This window comes from Hippoglossus hippoglossus, chromosome 2 (assembly GCF_009819705.1).
Source record: "Hippoglossus hippoglossus isolate fHipHip1 chromosome 2, fHipHip1.pri, whole genome shotgun sequence".
NCBI classification, from domain to species: domain Eukaryota; kingdom Metazoa; phylum Chordata; class Actinopteri; order Pleuronectiformes; family Pleuronectidae; genus Hippoglossus; species Hippoglossus hippoglossus.
In genome coordinates, this window is record NC_047152.1 from 7,883,235 (window position 1) to 7,906,775 (window position 23,541).

Consider the following 23,541-nt stretch of genomic DNA (forward strand, 5'->3'; position numbering starts at 1 on the left):
TTCACGAGTTATTTTTAGAAACTTTGGTATAATTTTAACACAGACAAAAGAAAGTAGAAGCTAGAGACACATGAATACAGCATCAGAAAGTCTGTTATTTCTCTTTGTCTGACCAGCAGCAGGTTGAGCCATTCTTCTGCCCTGGATGTGACTGCGATCCAGTTGCAGTGAAGCAGGCTGACTTTGTCGTCCACCAGGCCGTCGTGGCCCCGCAGCACAGCCTTCAGGGCCTCGGCGAGGTCCACGACAGCCTGCAGCTGAGGCTGGCGCCGCTCCGTCTCCTCATGGATGGACTGAGAGGAAAAGATCATTTAACAAACTTTAAAAGAACAACATACCGTATGTAGAAAATGTAATAAAGCCATTGGAGTAGATATTATGGAAAGTTAATAAAAAGCCGGTCGATACAAGAGGGTTTCTGATCTAATAATAATCTGAGGGGATTTGCTCCAAACTGTTGGATCAAATACATTTGCTTCTCAGAGCTGAGGGGTTAACAGAAATGCAGGGGCATGGTAAGACCATGTACAGATTTAAAAGTAATCAATAGAATCTTAAATTGAATTCTGAAGCGAACAGGGAGCTGATATTACTCAGGAAGGAGAGATATGTTCTCTATGTTCAAATCTAGTTGCTGTGGATAAGCAAATGCTGCACGATTCCATGCAAGAAAACAATAAATTACAGAAATCAAGGTGACAGGAAAAGAAAGTGTGAATAATTTATGGAGCATTGGCTCAGCTCTGGACCTATTTGTCATTTGTCAACAGAAAGACTGTAGGAGACTCCTGTTGTACTGATTGAAGTTTCTGGCTGAATATGTGAATTTAATATCAGTTATTTCAATAAACATTACTCACTTACATTCTGTGAGTTGAATCACTGCCCTTTGCAACCTCCTCCTCTGCTCAGCGACTGAACTGAGTCATGTACTAGGATCTTATAACCAAAACTATGACCAAAACAAACCCATTTACATTCTGTGACTGCACGGGAAAGTGATGTATTGCAGGTAAAACAGAATAATAATGTCGGCTGTTATAGGGATTCATCGAGGCAAAGCTCTGCAGGTGAGCTAAACTGCATCTGTGTGGAGGAATGAATAATATATGGCATGTTTTCCTGAATGACTGTTTACCCTGGGAGTATGTGTGGGGGAGTTTATTTTAGTCTTTTTTGTTAAGTCAGTTTATTACACAGTAGAGAGGCCATGAGAATTGATGGCAGAGAGATTAGAGGGAGAAAATGTAACAAACATCAGCATCTTAAACCTCCAGCCTCCAGTAGGTCACTCCTTTAAGATCCGTCCTACCTGTGCCCATTCCACCTCAGCCTCCAGGTCACTGGGCATGCCGTCCACCGCAGAGCGCCTGGTCAGCTCGGCGTCAGTGGCCGCCAGCCACTCCGTCAGCCCGTTCAGCTCCTTACGCAACTTCCTCGACAACTTCAGACTCTTCTCCAGCTCTAATTTACTCTCAGTTACCTTTAGAACACGTAAAGCGGTTACAGGAAACAGTCTTGCTTGTGAGATTGCATGTGTTTAGCTCCAATGTGTCTGTGTGTTCGTTGTCACCTGCGATCCCAGTTGGTTGTAGAGCAGCTTCAGGGCGGTCACCCTGTCGTCCAGCTCTTTGGGATGCTCGGTCTGCTGCCTCTGGACGATGTGCCGTCCTGTTTTTATCACCGTCTCTATCTCGCCTTTCACTTCACTCAGCACCTTGTACAACTTCTGTTACACACAAACAGCAGCTGCTTAATGTGAGATCTACACATCTATTCATCAACCGACCTGCCAGTGTGGCGCAATTACCCACCATACACTGCTCCAGCTGCGACTGCACCACGTCCTGCTCCACACTGCGGATGTCCAGCACCCCCACCTGACTTTTGACCCCGGCCAGCGCACGCTCACACTCGGCCAGCCGAGCGTCAAAGTTGGCCGGCTTCTGGAAGAGCCGGAACTTCGTCCACACGTCTGCCAACATTTTCTATAAAAAGGCAAAGACACACGTGGACATGTGAGGAGACGACTCGTAGTCGCAATTCAGAGGAGGCCGACATCAGCCACACATTCAAACATAATTAAACACAAGAAGAAATGAAGCACTGTGGGGTCAGTTTAGAGGGAATGTGTTGTGCCATTCATTGGTTTCATGTTTTTGCATGATTCAAGCTACAGTCAATGCTGTGGGAGCTTTGTGAGATTCAGTGAAGAGACAATCTGAATGTGCAAGACAGACTCTCACCACAAGAAGGTAGAGCTGCTCCAGTTTTGAGCTCTGTGCCCCTTGGCTGTAAGGAGAGTGGTGTGCGGGCAGAGTTCACCGCTGAGTGATAACAACTTCTGCCAGGGGGCACAGTATTTCAGTTTGCAAACCAAGTTTCAATCGGGTGGTGTTTACTGAGGCCTTCTCTCTTTAGCCGAGGGGCAAATTGAATTGTGCCGGAGGAGGAAATCATTTCCACTTAATTCCCACAAATTTAGGTTCCTTCAATTCCCATTTCTGAAAATACAGTATTCTGTTCAAGGAATGACGGTTTCCTGTAAACAGATCTGCAAACTGCTTAGTTTCACATGAGCATATCTCCACTTTTCAAAGCCTTGCCTAGGAACCACAGACAGATAATGTGGAACAAGGCTCTTCTGCTGTCATCACCCACCTGTGTAAGGTCAATCTGTCCCATGATCCTCTGGGACGAGTCTTTGTCCTGGTTCTTCTTCCTCATGTCCTCCAGAGTCACATCATGTCCACTCAGCTCAGTCTGGATTTTCTGTTACACACAAACACTCAGTCTCAAACTAACAGTTTATGCTTTTGAGTGGCAGCCAGAAATCTTTTAGTGAATGAAAATCAAGAAGTGTATAATTCAGTGAATTAAATAAGGTCTGTCTGGAAAGTTTAATGTTTAAATTGATCAATAGTGTATCTCCCTCTGCTGACCACAGGGAGGCAACAAGCAGCAAGGAGAGAAGAGAAGGCGCTCCTCAAAATCTTTGATAACTTTAGGTACACCCCCCCTCACCATACACACACCGTACACACACACACACACCGTACACACACACACACCGTACACACACACACACCGTACACACACACACACCGTACACACACGCACACGCACACACACACACACACACACACACACACACACACACACACACACACACACACACACACACACACACACACACACACACACACACACACACCACTATCTAATGATCTATTATCTGATTAACTGGAAAGTGTGTCAAAGAGAAAAACAAAGAAACAAGAAGGAACGTAGAAGTAGATGAAGTAGATTACAGAGGATAAGATAAAAGACAGTGGCAGTGTACAGTATGTTTGTGTGTGTGTGTGTGTGTGTGTGTGTGTGTGTGTGTGTGTGTGTGTGTGTGTGTGTGTGTGTGTGTGTGTGTGTGTGTGTGTGATAATTATTAGGTCTTTTAAGGTACACTCTCACGCTACCTGAGCCTCCTGTGGAATCTGCTGGGCGTCTAAGTGGTCGGTCAGGTACGAGGTGAGGTGGCGGTCTGTGTTAGCGAGCGACTCCTGGAGCTCGCTCAGGGTCTTGTCGTTCTCCTGAGCCCACTGGACACCTTTGTCCAGCTCCTTCTGCCTGAGCAGCGACTGGGGAAACAGCAAACACATTACACCTTGTTAAAAAGGTGGAAGGACACGTAAAGTCGGTGATAAATACAGGAAGCGGACATCAGGAGATAGTCAGTTTTACAAGTCATGTATACAACAGCAACTGCCCATAAACAATAACTTGGAAAATCTCAAAACAATAGATATAAAGTCCGATGTGGCCTCTTGAAAGAATCCTCAGGTGGCGTTAGAGATATTTTACAGTGTATTATTTCTTGCAGTAGGTATATAAAGAGCCGGTGCTAAATAAAACCTTTGCACCACAGACTGTTTATGAAGATGGACGGCGTATTTCCACTTCCTCCCACATTCCAGAAAGGAAGCCAAGAGATCCTTGATACAGACATTGCCATCTTGCACATTTGGAGCCAGAGAATGTGCAACAGCGGTCAGAGGATGGAGCCAAGGGAGCGAGGTCCTGTCTTTATAAACAGTCTGTTGTGCACAGACACAGTCTACACACACACACACACACACACACACACACACACACACACACACCCCCCTCTGCGTGTACCCTCTTGAGGGAAGGACTCCGGGCTTTCTCTCTCATGGTGCCTCTGTGTGGACGACCAGCCACATCAAGGCGGTCGACCGATAACGAACGCTCCTCTGCCGCCTGTTGTCTGCAGAGCATCGGACGCCCTGGCAACTACTGGTGTTTCCTTCCTCCCTCTACCCCGGTGACTGCCTGCTAATTAGATTAACTAGTGAACGCACCCATTACATCATAAACCTGTGTGAGCTCACTGGTGTGTAGAGACAAAGACTGAGTGTATGTGTGGTTACAGGTAAGCATGCTGATCCCATACAGGAGGATAATGGCTAAGTATAGCCCTGAGCCTGTCTAACCCCTGTAGTCACACCCGCTCACACACACATTATCCACACACACACACACACACACACAGTATTCCCAATGCTACTTGTGGATTTATCATGGGATTTTTTCGTCCGTCTCGCTCCCATGTCTTAGTTTATAATGTATGAAATGAGAATTTAAGTGAGATTAAATATTTAGGCAACACTGATAACAATCTTCCCGCCGGCGATGTACTCCATTTCCCTAGCAATTGTCGGCTCATGACTACATATTCTCATTAAACACTCAGTTTTCCATTATTACTTATTTCACACACGCGCACACACACACACACGCAAACACACACACACACACACACACACACACACACACACACACACACACACACACACACACACACACACACACACACACACACACACACACACACACACACACACACACACAGGGGCGAATGCAGTGATTGTGAACAAGGAAGATAGAGGATCATTGTTTGCTTAACTGCTTTGTGTTGGAAAACGCCATCGGCAAAGCAAGAGCAGCGTTCTCAACACCGCACTTCCTCTTATTGGTTTTCAGCCGTTACAAGGAGCTGAAATTAAAATGGCAAACATGCCTCTGTGATCTGAAGACGCCGGAGATGTGAAACAGCATTGTTTGTTTTGTTTTTTGCTTGCGCAGGCTGAGGTTTAAAGAGGGACACTGATATAATGAAATTATATTCCCATCTCTGTGTGGACCCCTGCACTCATCAGACTCTTGGCTCGGATGCTAAGGAAGTGTTGACTCTGAGTTTTTGCACTAATTATGATAACATTTTCTCTGCATAAGAAGTAGGAAGTAGATAAGGAATAGATTTGTATAATGTCTAACTTTGATTTGAATGACATCTGCAGTTTCAAGTCAAGTTTGAATCAAATTATACTGAAATGTCCAGTGAGTTTTAATTTATTGTCCCGGGAAAGGTTAAAAAATAAATTGGAGATTAGAGTGTGTCCTTCAGACAGCACTGATCAAGGTAGTGTGCACAAAATAAACAACGACAACCAAAGGTTTCTCTCAACACACAGTCCCCTCTGGTCAAAAAAAAAAAAAAAGGAAAAACCTTGAGGCAGTATTTTGGTCTTTGTGTGCTTTTACTTTCTTTTCCAGACAGACTCACAAACGTGTCTCTCCTCTTTATAGATGACACACAAACAGGCCTCCGAGCCGCGCGGCCTCAACTCACATGCACACATGCTGACATACACGCCATATGAAAGGAGGCACAAGAACAGAGAGGACACACAAAATATAAAAGAAGTCTGAGACATCTGAAAACACAAACACACACACTCACTCAATGTCTCAGATAGGTTGAAAGTCTCTGGAGGACATTATTCTGGCGCCTCACCACAAAAGGCTGAGAGCATATTGATGATGGGTGAGGACGACTAGAATAAAATGGGAAGGGAGACGTGGGGAAATGTGCGAACTAATAAAAATAAAGAATAAATAAAGAATCTCACCCTGGCCATAAGTTCGTCCCATCGTGTGTTGAACGCATCCAGTTTCTGTTGTATCAGTTCATCCAGGACTCCTCCGTCCATCAGCGTCTGGGCCAGCTCTCGGATCTGGTTCCTGTTGTCCTCCGGGTGACGCAGAAGGACCTCCAGGCTCTGTACACACACACAAACACAAACAACCAACATCACAACATGTATTTATCCATCCCTTGTCCAGCACGACAGCTTCTATGATAGAAACGTATCAAATTCTGCAGAGTAAGAGTGTTAGATGATGATAATTAGATGCTAAAACAGGTCAGTTAGCCTTTGTTTGTCTGACCTTGCTGCTTAACAGCTTTTCACATCTTCTGAAATCCCCCCAAAAGCTCGGTTGGCTACCCATTAGCGCAGTAAAATATAGCTGAGTGGGCAGCTATTTGCATTTCTGTTCTCGGTAACAGTAAATGAAAGAAGAGGCTTTAAGCTGTTTGCGTTTGTTAAACTCACCAAATCCCTGGATGTAACATAAATGTCTTGTAAATGTCTAAATGTATGTAAATAATAAAAACTCTGTGACCTCCTTTATGTAATAGTACTTTTATATTATCTTACTGTATTTATACGAGCTTTAATATATTTTTTTATAGAAATACAGGACATTATTTATAATATCATCATTTTATTTGATTTATAAAATATTATACTTGAACATCAGTTATTATTGTAAAAGAATCTCTCTATTATCTGAGGAGCCTCTACACTGACTCTACTTTCACCAGATGCCTGCTAATATAAAAAATGATTTTTATAGTTTTACATCGCACCTTAACTCTCACATTATATCTCTCGGCAAAGCAAAGAAACCTTCGGGTGTTATCTTTCTGTTTTGCATTTCTCTCGTACTTCATCTATTACTGGCCGTGTAACATTTAACAATATATCTGCTATCGTTAACTCATAATCTCTCGAGGTGAAACTAAAACTTAAATGTAAGAATGAGGAAAAAAAGGTTTAAAGCCTCAGGGGCCGACGTGTTACTCTTCTTTCTCGAATATTCATTTTCAGCCACAGCACATTACACAACAGCAATCTTTACAATCGATTTCATGTAGTTATCTAATCTTTCTGGCTGTTTGTCTCTATCCACCCCAGCTCTACCCAAACTGTCATAGTGGGAGTGTTTCCACTGCTCAGGGCTGCAGGCGACAGAAGTTGTTTCCCTCGGTGACGTGTTGGACGTGTCCTGTCACAGAAAACAGGGGAAAAGGACACTCATGCTGCCCTTTCCATGTCCCTGCCACCTTGTCCTCTTTAAACAAAGTCCCCTGAATGGAGGTGTGCCCCCTCTCCTCCCGCCTCACACTCACATCCAGCGCCTCCTGCAGCTCCTCTGCTCCTCCCTGCAGGTTTTCTGTCTCGTCCAGTTTCTGCTCCAGCTGATCCAGGAAGGCGTTTTCCTGCTCCAGGTAGGAAAGCAGCTCACACCAGCAAGCCCACACCTCCTGCAAAACACACAGCGTATAGGCAAAATCATTAGGAGGCATCCGACAATGGAGATGGAGAGAAATCAATTGATGGAAAATACAGATTGTGCAGCCTGATGGTTCTGACATTGTATGTGTTAAATGGAAGGAAGACAGACACAGCGCGTTAACAAAATATAAATAGCGAGAGTGCTTTGCCCATAGAGCTGAATTACCAGGAATACCAAGACGCAGAGGTAATTATCTTCCAGGAAAATGAGGCAGAGAGGAGAGTGTGAAGATGGAGAAGAAGGAGGAAGAAGAAAAACAACATCTCGTTGATTTCAGGACAGGTGGCAGCAAATCACTGTAGACGCCATATTTTCTTTTTTTTCATGAGACCTTCAGCTTGAATGGTAAACACATCTTGTGTTCATTTAAACTGACTTTCTGATGAAGCTTACACCTCTCTGGTATCATTTTAAATGGAAGAAAACAACCGGAGACGCTCTTAACTTTCACACATAAATGCACCTTCAAACAAAAGCCCACAGGGATCTGATTACCATTTGCAGGACTGAGGTGATAGAAAGGTAAACGTCATACCTCCAGAGTTTTACATTTCCCATCCAGGCGGCTGCACAGGCGCTGGTAGTTGGCTGTCAGCACGTCCAGCTCCGAGCGCAGGGCGTCGTGGGCTGTGGGCGGGGCCTTGGCGATGAAGCTGTTCACGCTGTCGGTGAGGAGCTTCACCTTTAGCTCCTTGGAGTGGACCTCCTCCTGAGCCCTCTGATAGAGAGACAAAGGAACGGAGAAAATAAAGAGGGGCTGTTTTTCAGGGAGAGCAGAGGTGAACTGGAAGCAAGAGACACTTGCTGCCTTCGAATAGGCTTGTGTTCGTGAGAGGAGTTCATATGAAAAGCTCCCGTCTTGAGGTATTTACGACCTTGGACCTCGGATTTTCCTGAAAACTCAGAGCTGTGACATGTATAGAGAAGCTTTTCAGAAATTTTATTTAGCATTGGATGGTATTTTAATATATTGTAATAAAAACACAAGGCCTTAAAAAAATGAATCGGTGAATGCTACTGCTGTATAGAATTATTACACAATATTAACAGTAAAATGTACTTAATAACTTTTCAAAATATACAGTATTGAGTAGATTTTTATCTCTTTGCAATTTTATTTCAGTAAAATATTTGACTACTTCTTCCACCACTGAAAATACATTATGACATGTTGTTTAAATGATTTTACATTTCACTCCATATACCACAAACTGCAAGTATTCTTAATATTTTAGGAATACCCTCATCTCTACCTGACTTCCTACATCCCTGACCTCTAGCTGCTGCTGTAAAACCTGTTGGGTCTTTTAATGCTGGATGTGAAACTAAAGAAACAACTGCACAAAGATCGAACACTTTCTGGAGTCAGCACAAAGTGGCTGAGGCTGCGCTCAACAAGAAAACACGGCCTTTAAGAAAAGCAATTAGATGATTCGGTTTGTTTGCATTAACAAGTCTTGTAGTTTTAACTTGAGTCCTAGAAGTTAAGGCAACAGTGAAAGAATTGAGAGACGGATGGCAAGAGACAAAAAGCAAGAGATGGAAGAGAGAGAGAGAGAGAGAGAGAGAGACAGAGAGAGAGAGAGAGAGAGAGAGAGAGACAGAGAGAGAGAGAGAGAGAGAGAGAGACAGAGAGAGAGAGAGGCAGCCTAATGGATACAGCGTTGGATGCATGAACAAATGAATCAATGTTTCCCTAGTTGACGAAGCCACAGAGTGTGAGGAGATGCAGTGAACAAGTAACCCAACGAATCAATGAATGAGTCTGTGGCTTTCCCAGCAGGAGAGAGGGGGGGGGACCAGGAGAACGAGGGATTACGGGAATAAACGAGTGATTCGAGAATGGAATTTCCTTTAAGGTTGAGCAGAAAGGGTGAGGAGAGGAGAGGAGAGGAGAGGAGAAGGAGGATGAGGTGAGAGGAGGGGGGGGGGGGGATTAGCAGGAGCAAGCAGAGTGGAATCAATTTTTCATTTTCAACTTGACTATCAGGTATGGAGACTGCTACTGCCAAGGCTTTTAGGTGAATCACAAAGCAAATACTGACAAACTTCTACATCAGAAATGCATTGCTATAAAGTTATGAAAGCAAAAAAAAAAAAAAAACAGTATGGCGGTGAATAGGAGAATCAATGCAATTTGATATTGAGGAATGAGAGCGGGGGGGGGGGGGGGGGGGTTGAAAGAGAGTCTCAAAGCTGTGAGCAGATGAAAAGAAAAGGGGGAGAAAGAAAGAGAGAGCTGGTTTTCAGCATCAACAATGAACAGAGAGGCAGGAAGACGGGGGCGTAATCGACCTGGAATTAACCGGGATCAAAACGGAGTGACAGAGAAGAGAGAAAGAACCGCTGCAGCAGCTGCACAGAGTCGGTCAGAGCTGGGCCCCGGCGGCGAAGGACCCTTGAGACCGAGATCACGAATCTGAAGAAAAAGCCTCGATTCCAGAGAAAACCTACACAGACTCATACGGCCACTCATTTCATCTTCAATCGGTCTCTTTCTGCCTCTGCCACGAGAGGCCTGTTTCTGGCACACACACCTTGAGCTCCTCCACGGCCTTGCGGAGCTCCTCGGGGGTCTTGTATGTGAAGTCTCTCTCCAGGTAGTCCTCCTCGGCCTGGTTGATCCACTCCTGCATCTCCTGCATCTCCTTCCTCAGAGCCATGGTCTTATCGAGGCCTCCTTTCAGAGCGGACTTCTTAGCATAGGCCTGGGAAGTGGTTGGAGAAGGACACATGAATACAAACACTCCATGTGAAAGCAGGAGAAGGCACCACACTCTGGGTTGAGGTGACTCACCTGTTTGCAGACGTTCTCCCACTGGGCGTTGAGCTCATCCAGTTCCTTCTGGATGTGGATGTCGAACGGCAGCTCGGCCTCTTTCTTCAGGTACAGACCCACCTCATTGATGCCATTCACACTGGGTTGGATGGTGTGGATGTCATTCACCAGAGCCTGGTCAGTCACACGGGACACAGGAAGGAATATGACTGCTCACATTGGAACAGATAACCTTTTAATTCCTTTTTTTTGTAATGTGAGGAACTTGTTGGTAAGAAATACAATTTATGATGCAACCAGAACACTGAAAGTGAAAGTGTAGTGTAAAGTAAAACCCAGATGCAAGGTTCCCTCACTGTGCACTGCTCCAACTGTTTCTCCAGAGCTTCAGAGTCTCCCAGCGCCGGCCACTCCTCGTTCAGGAAGACGTCCACATCTGCCATCCACTTCTTTAAAGTCTTTACATCGTTCTGCAGAAGGAAGACAAAAGAGGAGCGAGACAAATCCCAGTGAAAGTTAGGGCTGACCCCTTGAAGTAGATGAGTTGGGGCATCAGTCCAGAACACCCAGCGATCTCACGGCTCTAATTGGAGGGAGAGTGTATGTGCACTTCATTTATCTGTCTGTCTGAGCCATGGAGGAAACTAACTGAACCCGACCAGAATCTGGTCACTTCCTCACAGCGACTCCTTTCAATCCCCCCCATCTCATCTGGAAACTATAGAGGACCACTGAGTCTGTGTTACTCTTTCCTTGACAGGGATATTGCTTGTTTCCCCCAATTACAGACATATACCAACTAAAAAACAGGCCCTGCCATGTCCGAGGGGCTTGGGTGGGGTATCCACACTCTAGTGTACACCCCCCTTTCATCTGTGACCAGCATGAATCTGGAAACAGACTAAACGGGCCGGTGCCCACACACCATGAGCCCAAACAGGAGAGAATGAATGTGCAAGCCTGTAAGCTACTGCCCCCTCAGCTTAGTGCACACCAGCAAACTTTTCTTATACGGTATAATGAGTTTTAAAATATGAAATAGTTGCTAAAATTAAGAGGGAGAGGGCTCGTTTTTCAAAACTGAGACGTACGAGGATTTAACTGAGAATCCAGATAATAAATGAAACACTCCAGGGCTGTCAAATGTAAAATACATCAGGCTTGGTTTTTAATTAGGCAGGGGAGAAATCTGGATTTACCTTGTGTGAGGGAAGATGTGTTTAAAATTGGTTTGATTTTAAAGCAAAGCTTTTGATAAATGCTAAGTGAAATCAGGTCCTGTGGTATGCACTCAGGGAGGCGTTGGCAGCTGTCAATCACAATATGGTTTAACAGCGTCCAATATACATTTGTAATATTTATTGTTATCATAACACAAAATCTGTGACTCCACCGCTCACAGAAGAACAAATACAGCGTTTGATTTTCCTTCGTCTGCATCTCACCTCAAACTGAATCAGTTTGGCCTTGAGCTCCTGGATTCTCTGGGCGTTGTCCTCCAGCGTGGTGCTGAGTCGTCTCCAACGCGCCATGATGGCGTCCATCTCTATCCGATACCTACGGCAGCACAGAAGACCATGGAGTGTGATCAGTACTTCAATATGTAGCAAAATTCCATCCTTTTGATTTGTTTCTTTCAATTGATCACACATCACTCATTTCCCATGGCTCACTTCTGACTGATGTCTGACGGAGCTTTCTGGAAGACCTGCTCCACAGTGGAGGTCAGGTAGTCCACCTCCCCCTGGTGTTCAGTCAGAGCCACCTGGAGGTCCTGAGGGGACGAGAGCCGTAGAATCACAGACAGAAGTTTAGATGATTTGACATGTGACAGTAAAGAACAGGTGTAAAGAACAAAATGAATGATGGCTGTGTTCTTTTGGCTGCTTCCCTTTGAGGACCCTGGAATCAATCAAGCGGGATCACTGTCAGATTGACATGACTTACGGGCCCATTTAAATAGAACAGAGCCATCGTTACTGTTATTACTGACACGGGCTTCAAATCGTGAAAACAGACAAATGACAAAAGTTGAGCTCATCGTTTCTCTGCTTATCTATAAAGTGTGATGAAGAGAACAGGAACACTTTACTCTGCACATCAGGGAATCTTCACATCATGCAAAAAGAGACAGAGCAGAAGAAAACACGCCTCACGTCTTTATACGATTTGTCAGACAACTATCATGTAACTCATGTAAAAGCCATTGAGCGAAAATCCTTTGGGTAAAAAGTCATTCTGGTAAAAACGTTAGTTACATGGCAGGGCACTGAAGGGAGGACATGGGAGAAGGAGGGATGACGAGCATGAAGGTTCAGGAGCTGACTCAACACTCAGCTGCCACTGTGAACATTTCCAAACAAGATCCTTTTCACACTGGTTGATTCTGCTCGCCCTGTCGTTCAGTGGGAATCACAAGTGGAGAGATGAGGGAATTCCTGGGAGATTCTGGGAGAAGAGAGCCTTGTTCACACCAAGGTGTCTCAGAAGCTTAGTTCAAACTGCCAGTTACTGTGGCTTAGCCTCAATCCTCCTGCTGCCACACTGAATCCCAAGCAGGGACGTATTAGGGACTAGTTCTGCTACGACTTTTGGCCTTTTCCTCATTTCTCTGACTGACTTTTTTTTAATCCAGCAGCACCGGAAACCTCCGACACACGTTCATCCATCCCCTGTTTCACTTTGACACGAGCGAGCTGCTTTATTAGAGCAGATTTTCTGCAAAAAAGGTGAAGAGGTGACGAATCACAATGCAAAATAATGCAAAACAGCTGATTAATCTGTGTGACCTGAACCAGACAGTATTCTTTCCATCAGCCAGGGTGATGATCATGCTGGGGACCCGTCTGCCTGTTTGCCTGTAAACCCTGGTCACTGTTTCAGTAAAGTCTCTTTGCTGCATTTGGGTCAGCCTGCCTGTGTTCCCTACACCGATTGATAGTTTTCTATCACTGATATGATATTGTGGTTTAACTGGAATAATGGAAGAATGCTGCTACTGAAATCATAGACTGTAAATAAAGATGGACGACGAGTCTCCCCATCCTGCCTCTATCCAGAAATGAATCCAAAATATCCTGGATAAGCTGTGATGTTGCACAGAGGAAGTTATTTGCAGCCTCAGTCTGCACAGTGGTTATCATGGGATGGAGCCACAGCATGGAGATCCTGCCATCCATCCATTTATCCAGCACAAGCAATGGTGAGAAATTGGCTGAAAGTTTTATACACTGATCTTTACTCATAATTAAGAGTCAGAGTTTAGCAAATTCCAGGATGTTGCCAACCTGGACGTAACCAGTTTTCACTGCATTTAAATACTCCCACTGTAAGTTGTGGTTGTGACAGACTAACTCCTGGGAAAAGATAGGAAAACGAATACTTCTTCAAACATCTACAGGTTCCTGTATTTCACATCACTGTAAACTGAATACTGTTGGGGTTTGGACTGTTGTTCGAGCAAAACAAGACATTAGAAAAGCTTCAAACTAAGGCAGGACTTTCCCGAATTCTTCAGAGACTATAATGAATAATTGCAGATAAACAAATAACGTTAAAATATTAATTGCAGGCTCAATCTTTTATCCGTGCAGCCCATCCCCACTTCCCTCTCTCTACTGCAAAATCAAAATTCAATCCAAGGATGTAATTACACTAAAATCAGGGCTAGTCATTATAGGCTGCAATCAGGTCTTTAATAACTTCAACGAGTGGCTGTCGATAAAATCATTCATCATCTCCGCACAAGCTGCCAGTTAGTTTTACTGTCTGCTCCAGCTCTGCAAGTCAGCACTCAAACAAAGATCTCACCTGACAGGAGCTCGAGTGTATTTATATCCAGAAAGCTACTGAATTGACAGGTGATGCTGTCATGTGCGTAGAAGAGAAAGTGTCCGACCACACAAACTGAACACGTAATGCACACACATGCAGAAGTCCTGTCTCTGGGAGCGACGGGACGGGAAACAGCGGCGTCTGAAGATTAATGACAGCCCATCAGTATGCAGAATGAATTCCTAATTATTATCTACAATCGACTTTAATTAATCTCTGGCTACAAGGCTTGATCTCCCTGCTACGCTACAAGACCATTCTAAACTTTAGAGAGGGTTGAGTACACACGCACACATACTCCTACACACATTTACCTCGATGGTGCGACCTTGACTTAAGATAAAGACTCAACGCTTCAAAAAGAGAAACAAAGCGACAAATTGAACACAACAACAGAATCTGAAGAACATGCATTATTGTTCAAAACATACAGATAATGACAGAGTGGAAAAACAGTTTGTGTACATAAGTGTAGCTGTACATTCACCACTGTATTATATGCATACCGGCACGCTGGCATTTTTGAGAATATGTGTGTATCTGTTCTGTGATAAACAGACACTGATTTGCTCCACTGGGATTTTGCTCGCCCACCTATTATAATTGTGGAGTTGTTCACACACACACACACACACACATCCACACACACACACACAGCACCAGCAGCAGCAGCAGCAGCAGCTCTGGTCTGCTCTCTGCATGTTAAGCAGATGCAAGTGGAGCTTCACAAAAATCAGTGACTTCAGAAATTCCTGCTTGGTTTTAGAGTCTCATTTAGCTTCACTTTAAAACTGCTGCTTCAAATGAAGAGTGTGCTGTACAGCAGATAGAGCTGCACACGACTGAGGGCCATTAGTGTACAGAAAGCTGTTCTAACTGTTGTTGATCTATGTGAGAGCTACTAGAGACCAGAGGGGAGGATCTATCTGCTTATCAGGAGCCTGCTGTTTATTTGTATGTCTCAAAACTCCAGGAACTTGTGTTTATTGTACAGGCTGAATAAAGATCTTAATTTAATCTGTCTGACAAAATGTTAGGTAGAATGGAAATAATGTGAAATGGGTCGTATACATATATATGTTTATCATTTCTACATTCAGTTCATAGAACCTTTCGTTTGTACTATCTCCATGTGCAGGGGCTTATTCAAACTTAGTTGAAAATGACCTCTTCTCAGTCAAAGCACGCTCCAGCTTACTTAACAATTCTTAAAAAACAGGGATTTTATGTTCACGGCAGCAATTTGGGCAAGTCCCGGTGTATCCGACGCACACTATTTACTCACTGGTTTGTGGATATGTATCAGACTGTTGGTTAATGGGGCCCGTCGTCTGCTTTCTCTCCCCTCTCTCTCTGCCTGCTCCCTCAAAGAGCAGCAGAGAAGCATCCCTTTCAAAGCGTGCTGCTTTGGCAGTTTGGCAACGCCGGTGGCAATATAACTTTACTACTTGTAGTAAAAACTGATTACAGTGTTATACAACCAAACAGGATGATAGAGCCAACCCTATTTTGGCATTTAATGGGAATTTGTAGATAGAGTTGAGTAGCAGTGTTGTCAAGAGAAATAGACACAGAGAGAAACGGAGCGAATCCACCTATCAGCTCAATCACTGCTGACTCCTTGAGGATGGTGTGATTAGAGGACACCCACCTATGAGTCACATACCAATCTCCAATACCACAGGGCACAACACAATCAAAGTCAGTTAGATGAGAAAGAGGATTTATCAAAGGTCAAGGTTCAAGTCCTACACTGGACAGCATATAGTGAGAAAGAATCCCCCAAAGTCAAATGAGTACAAAGTCGATTCCACCGCTCCACGTAAAATCCAGTTCCACAAAAGTTTGACCTGCCGTACAAGGCACCGTCACGTCACTCTGTTCAGGATGAACTCCACTATCTGTTTGTCAAGTCCCAGATTTTACTGTAGAAATCAAGTCCTGGGGTTTAATACTTTTACAAGCTTGGTTGTTTTTGGGCCTAGAGTCAAACTTTGTGATGCATCATGTTACAGGAGGTAGAGGAATTATATTTCTATAATGATGTCTACTTTGTAAATGCTGTAAGTTCCTTCTTACCAAAACACAACTTTGGGAGTGTGTGTTTGTGTGGGTTTGTGTGTGTTAGTGTGTGTTTACCTGAACATCCTTCAGTCTCTCTTCCATAATAGGATGCTCTGTAACGGCCGTGGATGGGATGGCCAGCTTGGCCTCGCACTGTTGTAACCATGCCAACAGCACTGATATGGTTTCCTTATAACGAGCCGGGGGCAAGCTCTCCAAAACTTGACAGACAAGGGAGAGAGAAAGAGTAAAATGTCAGCAAACTGCAAAGTCTACAACACAGTCTGAATAACACATTTTACTTGAATGTCTGAACGTATTCACAAATATCACCCTGAATATATATATATATTAAAGAACTATTGGAGTCTTGTAGGCTCTTCAGCCTGTTTTTGGCCTATTTAAATTCTATCTAGCCTGATTTTATAAAGCCTGGAGAGTACGAAACAAAATGAAATGGGATTTTTGCAAATTTAATCCAGCAACAACGCTGTACTTCTCTGGTAAATGGACTCTTTTTAATTTGGGATAATAAAGCTTCCCTGATTTGAACTGAACCGATTCAAAGAAATGTGCTGACCTGACAAGAACTGACTCCAGAGGCGGAAAAAGAAACCACAAAAGAAAAAAGTATACTTTTAATAACTAGTGCATTCCTTTCAGAGATGCCTCTCAACCATCGCCGTCCTTGGGAAGTTGACACAGTAATCTGCGTGCATCTGCACACAGGCCATGTGTGAGCGGTCGAATGTGTGCGTTAGATATCTCACCCCTGGTGTGGATGAGAAAAAGGCAGTGTGTGGTGTGAGGGAAGAAACTGTCTGAGTGAGTAAACAAGTATAGTTTGTCTGCTCGGGTGTCAGCATCTCTCTCTTTCTTTCTCTCGCTTATCTCCCTCCAGCTGACTCTCCCTCTCTTCCTTTCATCCCACTCCCGGCATTTTTCTCTGTCAGTGCCTCACCCCTCTGTGTCATTTGCTCGGTGGCAGTATTTTTTTGTTTTCTTGTTTCTTCCATCATCCTCTTCCTCGCTGATACAAAAAGCTATCTGCTCTTGTTTTGTCACAACACGTCTGATTTAGTTTTTCTCGTCTTGATGGCTGTAGCCTTTGGCTTCTTGGTATATCTGATTAAGTCTCATTGTTATTACTGGAAAAACAAAATACATTTTAGCATCCACACATGAAAGCAGCAGCACAAATTGGATTATGCCTCTGACACAGTTGCTGGAGACAAGAAGAAGGCGAAGAGGTGTTAATCGCTGATGGTACGCCACATGTGAGTCAGAAATACAAGTCGGCTCAACTTGTAAACCACTTCTAAAAATGGCTGTGACATGTGAACCTGTTTACTGAGAGGAGGACACACAGCTCTTAAAACTACAGACTTTAAATGAAAGTTTTCTTTTACAGAGAATGTAGTTCGCCAAAAATGTATTTGTGAGGAGATGAACATGGGGAGGGACCACACATCTCTTCTTCCTCCCACTGACCACGAACTTGAACTTTAAACTAACTTTTCTTTTCATGTTAACAAGTTGCACAGAGTTGATTTGAATAAACATTTTGGAAAAGAGAAAAATGGGGAATCATTTTTTTCTTTTGAGAAAACTGTAAAGTCATACACTACAGCTGTAATTCCAATGCTGCTGCGTCTGCATGTGCAGCCATGGCAACCAAAACATTGGTATCAACTTTTCTCATCTAGCACTTTATAAGAAAGCGAACAGGCTTTGCCAAAGTTCCCAATATGTCAAACTCTCCTTTGTTGAGTGGGAGATAGGGTGCTCTGAGTGGCAGAACGTTTCTCCTCGGGAAGTCGATGCTGCATTATGCTGCTGAGTGCATGTCACTGGGGTTAGTTATTTGGGTTGGCAACCTGACAAAGATATAAGGAAGCTCTTATATGACTGTTTCAGATACATTTTTACCTATAGCTGAATTTTGTTGTTAGAATAAAACGCTTTGTGGTCGTAACTAGAGAGCAGATCATATGGAAACAGGACTGTTTTCCTCCCTGGAAGGAATTCATTCGGTTTCTCCTGCAGCAACAACACGTGTTTCTCCGCTGAATGTTGGCTCGTTGTTGCGTTTGTGGGCAGAGACATTTGTCACACCAAGTCTGTCAGATCCAGTGTGTGGGCTGCAGCAGGCTGCCAAGGCTCTGCACTCACTTCTCTTCACTAAAGTGCTGAATGAAGAGTCCAAAATCATATTTTTAGTCACGTATTAGTATAAATTCATCTGTTGTTACAGTATAGTATGTTCCCATATTGTTAACCCCTTCATTTGCATCTTGTTCCCTTGAAAGTAAATACACGTGTAAATATTGTAGTGGTTTCAAAAACTACGAGACTACGAAATATTTTAGGAATGCTGTAATTGTTCTGACAAACTACCCACAAGCTATTCAAATTGAGGGCACGTAGACACAAACAGGGATGGAAAGATGTGACAGAAATGGTGAATGAACTGGTTTGCTCCTCACAAATGAGCGGCCGGGACAATGTTACTCATCATAGCTCGTCCCTCACCCAGTTGTAGCTGCCTCTCTCGGGCCCTCAGGTTCTCCAGGACTTCTTGGTAGTGCTCATTGAAGGCACTGATGTCGGCGTCCAGGAAAACAGAAGGGTCCTCCTCTCCTTCCTTTTCCTCTTTCAGCTCCCGCAGCTGCTTCTCCAACAGGTCCACCTGAGGCTGCAGGGAGGCCAGGCGAGCCACCTCCTCCTGAGGACACAAGGAGTCATATCGTGGATGAGCAGATGAGGAGGAGAGCACGTTATTCATCCACCACTCCCTTGTTGCCACAGAGAAATTGATGGAAACGGCTGTTCAGCTATTCCACAGGGTCTCGTCCAATAATAACGTAACTCCACAAAACTATTGTGTTTTCCTAGTTAAAGTTCCACTCCATTTGCCTTATGCTTAATCAGTTCGATTTCACAGAAATGTTTAAATATATTTCCAGCTTCTAATGAATAGGAAGCCAAGCAGGAAATTAGACCAGCTCAGCAAAAACTGAAGCTGTGAAACTGTTTCCTCTGAACTTCAAACTGTAAAAACAGAACAGACAGAGGAGGGAGGATCACTGCTTTCGCTATTCTTCAAAACCTGGTTTGTGTTCACTGCCAAAGTAAAATACAAAAATTACTTTATCATGTTTGAATATGAATCCACTGAACCATTACTAATTCCTGCCCCCTACTGGTGCTGGAATACCAAACCACCTTATCCTTTAACCCACAAATAATCCAGTTTCAAACGAGTCCCAGCATGAGTTGTGGGTGTAGCAGGTGGCAAGTTAATATTCACTGATCCGTCCCTGGATGAAGGCTTTGAAAGCAGCTCCCCTATGAGCACCAAGTCAGTTGATACTCTAGCCTAGAGCCACGAGACACATTAGTTATGAATAATGTTAGAAAGCACAAGCATATATATCCTTGTCAGAACATTGGTTCATAAGCTGCCAGTTGGAGGCACGGTTTGCTTGCGGGAAGGTTGCTTTGTTTCAGTAAATACTGTATTTTCTCTGAAGTCTTTCCCGTTTAATATAAAGATAGGAACTCAGAAAGTGTTTATGTGTGGGAAGAGGACGTGCACTCTCCACTTGTGTCTATGTGTGGCAGCGTGAGAAAGTGTGGGCGCACTTCTGAGGGAAACCTTGTTTGTGTGAATTTGTCAGCAGCTACAGCGAGAGACACTTCTTCATCTCCTTTTTCCTAAATGTCCTTATTCCTCTCTTACTTTGAAATCCCTCCATCCTCTCTAATGTTTCTGGGATTTACATTCTCCCCTCTGTCTCTACGTCCCCTCTTTCACTTTAATTGCGCCTCACATTTTGTTATCACTCTCTTTTTTAAGTTTGTTTTTCAACTGCCTGTTCTTTTTTACTTTCAGACATTTCATCTAGATGTTATCGAAATAAACCTTTGTGTGTTTCAGTGTGCGAGTCACTCTGACGGCTGTTTAAACTGCCCAATCATCTATAGACACATTGAGTTTAAAGCAGCATTTCAAAGTCTGAGGTGTTTGCAAATAGAATTCAGATAGAACTGGGAGGGGAAGAAGCTCAGGAGAACAAGCCACAAACCCAAAGGTGGGGTTTATTAAAATGTAAATATAATAAAGTTCATAAATTGTCCTCCTTTTGTTTTTTTGGTAAAGACTAGAAAAGCTGACATACAAGATATGTCAGATTTCCACAGGTTGATGGAGGCTTTCCAGCTGGTAAAAGAAACATGAAACAGACCTTTAACTAAGAATGTAGGGTGCAAATCTAAAGATAAAAGCCTTCGATGTGGAAAATGAGGCTCCTGATGACAGTGAGTCCTTCAACATAGAATAACAAGAGATGGAACAATAAGGAAGGCCTGCATTCAGAAAAGACAGGTATCCAGATGATGAGCTGTCACAAGGGCTGTAAATGAAGTGCCTTGAAAAAGACACTGAAAAAGACACTAAGTGCGAGAGGAAGGCGTTCGAGAGGGAAAAGGAGGAGAAGAAAAAGACGAGGAAAGACTCCTCTTGTGAAAAGACTGACATCCAGAGGACGTGGGAGGCTTTGAGCAAAGAGACAGGCATGATGACGTGTAAGAGAAATGCATCAGGGGATGAGGAAACTCTACTGACTAGGTGACCAATCGAAAAATATCGTGAACCGTAAATGGTATTTACGTTCATCCTTAAATCAGCCTCAGTTGATTTGCTGGATCTGTAAAGCAACCACCCTTAAGTTAGGAAATGCTTCCTCGGCATCGAGATCTGTGTCCCGGGAGAACGTTCTACTTCCTGCCAAAACACACAGAGCTTGATGGTGCATTTTACAATAAACAAGCAGTAACTTATGCAGTTTGAAGCACGGGAAGGAAACAAGCTTTTAGTTTTAGCTCCACTTCTGCCTCTCCTCTGGGACACAGCACTGTGAGCTGCAACCCCCTGGGACTGCTGGGAAAAGGGAAGTTTGGAAAACAAACAAAAGTCTGATTGCAGCAAGTGGGAACCAGGGAAAATCCACCTTTTTTGGTATGTTTTAGTCCGTTTACTTCAAGGGATGTATATTCGATTTTACTCCTGACCATTTTCCAAAGTCTGCTACATTACTGCACAAATAAGATTGGATTGCCTGACGATGTTGGAATGTAAAATGCTTTTTAAGATTTGGAGAACGATAAGGTGTGTTAGAGGAGAAAAGAAGGAACAGAGTGATTCTGAGGAAGAGAGAATATCTCTGAAGATAAAAAAACATCAATACAGGAACTAAAACTGGGAGAATAACAAACAGCACAAAAAACAGTCATCATCCAAACCACAGGGTGTTTGCTGGATTTTAGAAATCAAATTCAAGACCCTTTCTTAAAAATATATTTTAAGACCTCAACGCCACTTCCCAGCTTTCACCCTTTGGAGATTTCAAAACTAAAATGTCTTATTTGCTTTAACTTCGAAGTTAAAGTTAAATGTAATTAATCTTATGAATACTTACAGGAAAGTGCTGTGACAAACAGATGCATGAAAGAATAAGGAAGAAATGTACAAGAAAATGTAAAAGGAACAACAAGCAGACTTAAACAAGCATGGGGCAATAAAATGAAACACAAAGTATAAATGTACAAGTAAAGTTTGCTTATTGTTGTGACGTCTGGAACCAATCACACGTCGTTTCACTTACTCGACATCGGTCCAGTTGTACCCTCAGTGGTTCTGGTTCAGATGCTGGAGGCGCCTGGACCTTGAGCCAGTTCTCACTGACGTCCACTGCCTGCTCACACTGCTCAAACAAGCTGTAGAAGGACAGCACCTGCAGGACACACACACACACTCAGGACGTTACATTCAGCCCCTGGAGACTGAAGGTCTTTGGACACTATATCTACCTATGTGTTTTTTCCCAGGTTGTGAGAGACCATTCAGTAACCTCTGCTCTCAGAATTAAAAGATTACTGTGCAGCCAAAACCGAAAAAAACAGTCAGTCCGGCCTCTGATGGGACAGAATTGTTATCACGTCTGATCAGGCGTGTTTCAAGGGACAGTGGGGGCCCGAGGCAAAAGGGGCCTGGGGCCTCTACACTGAACCAGATAATCAGCTGCTCTCAGGGGCCTGGGTTTCAGCTCAGGGCCCTTGGCAATTTCCCTGTGTGATGCCCCTGTGTCTGACATCACAATTGGTATCCCACTGCTGCTCCCAACATTATATCTGGGTGACACGTTTGTTCTTCTCGTGTAAACTTTATCTCTAAGCTAATTATACTTTTTAACAGTGTAAAATATGAACGTAAAACTAAGTCAGACTTTATTTTATCCGGTGCTTTAAGTTGAATATTTATCTGCAGCGACATAACTGCTCAAGCCAAGGGTTTTTTTTATCTCTTTGGATATATTACAGAAAGATGAGGTGCTACCAACACTGCATACTGAGTTCTGGTCGGCAACTGTTAATATATTGTGTTAAGAAAATACTCTGCCAAGGTATAAAGTACCTGAGTGACACAGAGCAGACATGGAAGTCTGTGTGTGTGTGTGTGTGTGTGTGTGTATGTGTGTGTGTGTGTGTGTGTGTGTGTGTTGTGTGGGTGTGTGTACCTTTGTCTGGTAAGCCAGCCATGCCAGCCTGTCTGCCAACAGGGCACAGAATCCCACCCAGCGCTGGTTCAGCTGCTCGGCTGCCTGGGCAATGTCATCAGCACGGCTTCCCTCTGCAGGAGCAGACAGAGAGGGGGGGTAACTCACTCGTACACACACACACGCTTCATACTTCACACATGCACGACTGGCCTCATTGTAGGGGACAGACAGAAATGCACACACACACTCAATGCACACAGAATCTGGTGAATGTCATCTGCAGGAGAAGTGAGACAAGCTATTGGTATTCTGCACAAAGCCTGAGCTCTAAAACTGTTTATCTGTTTATTCACCAGACACACACACGCACACACACACACACACACACACCTCAATGTGCATTCATGCTCAATGCTAACTAACCTTTTTTTGATGTGAATGACCAATTTAAAGTGCACATAAAACTCCAGTGCCCGTAAAATGAAAACCTCCAAGAGTCAATGCGGAAAGTTATTAGAAAAAATGGATTCCCTCTCCTGCCTGTTAAAGGGCAAACTGAGCCCCATCGGCTGGATGATAATTGGACCTGGAAAAGGCAGCATCCTGGCTCGCATTTCTCATCTGGCATGCACGCAGGATTGAAATTGTTTCTTCTTCCTGTAATTGTACTTCCATTACGTTCAAGCATAAGCTTCATCTTAGATAAGTGCCATCGTATGTAACCCTGAAGCTGATGGGGTTAAGGTTGAGGTGTAATTGAAAGTGTTATATTTGTTCTTTCGGTGACAAATCCCATGTGCAGAT

The 23,541-nt window shown here is 43.7% G+C and overlaps 1 protein-coding gene across 13 annotated transcripts in view; it reads right to left on the reverse strand.

The window, feature by feature from the left end:
* Positions 1-23,541, reverse strand: part of dmd (dystrophin) — a 177,103-nt gene that overhangs the window by 57,618 nt on the left and 95,944 nt on the right. For all 13 annotated transcript variants that reach the window (XM_034605352.1, XM_034605394.1, XM_034605431.1 and 10 more), the window contains 18 exons: positions 22,756-22,868; positions 21,844-21,972; positions 18,710-18,902; positions 16,253-16,398; positions 11,953-12,053; positions 11,725-11,836; positions 10,636-10,749; positions 10,298-10,453; positions 10,038-10,208; positions 8,036-8,218; positions 7,334-7,468; positions 5,988-6,137; positions 3,474-3,635; positions 2,662-2,772; positions 1,815-1,988; positions 1,574-1,729; positions 1,313-1,483; positions 114-293 (listed from right to left, as the gene is read on the reverse strand). In XM_034605352.1, coding sequence (XP_034461243.1) covers positions 114-293; positions 1,313-1,483; positions 1,574-1,729; positions 1,815-1,988; positions 2,662-2,772; positions 3,474-3,635; positions 5,988-6,137; positions 7,334-7,468; positions 8,036-8,218; positions 10,038-10,208; positions 10,298-10,453; positions 10,636-10,749; positions 11,725-11,836; positions 11,953-12,053; positions 16,253-16,398; positions 18,710-18,902; positions 21,844-21,972; positions 22,756-22,868 — 2,657 coding nt within the window. The remainder of the gene's footprint in view (positions 1-113; positions 294-1,312; positions 1,484-1,573; positions 1,730-1,814; positions 1,989-2,661; positions 2,773-3,473; positions 3,636-5,987; positions 6,138-7,333; positions 7,469-8,035; positions 8,219-10,037; positions 10,209-10,297; positions 10,454-10,635; positions 10,750-11,724; positions 11,837-11,952; positions 12,054-16,252; positions 16,399-18,709; positions 18,903-21,843; positions 21,973-22,755; positions 22,869-23,541) is intronic.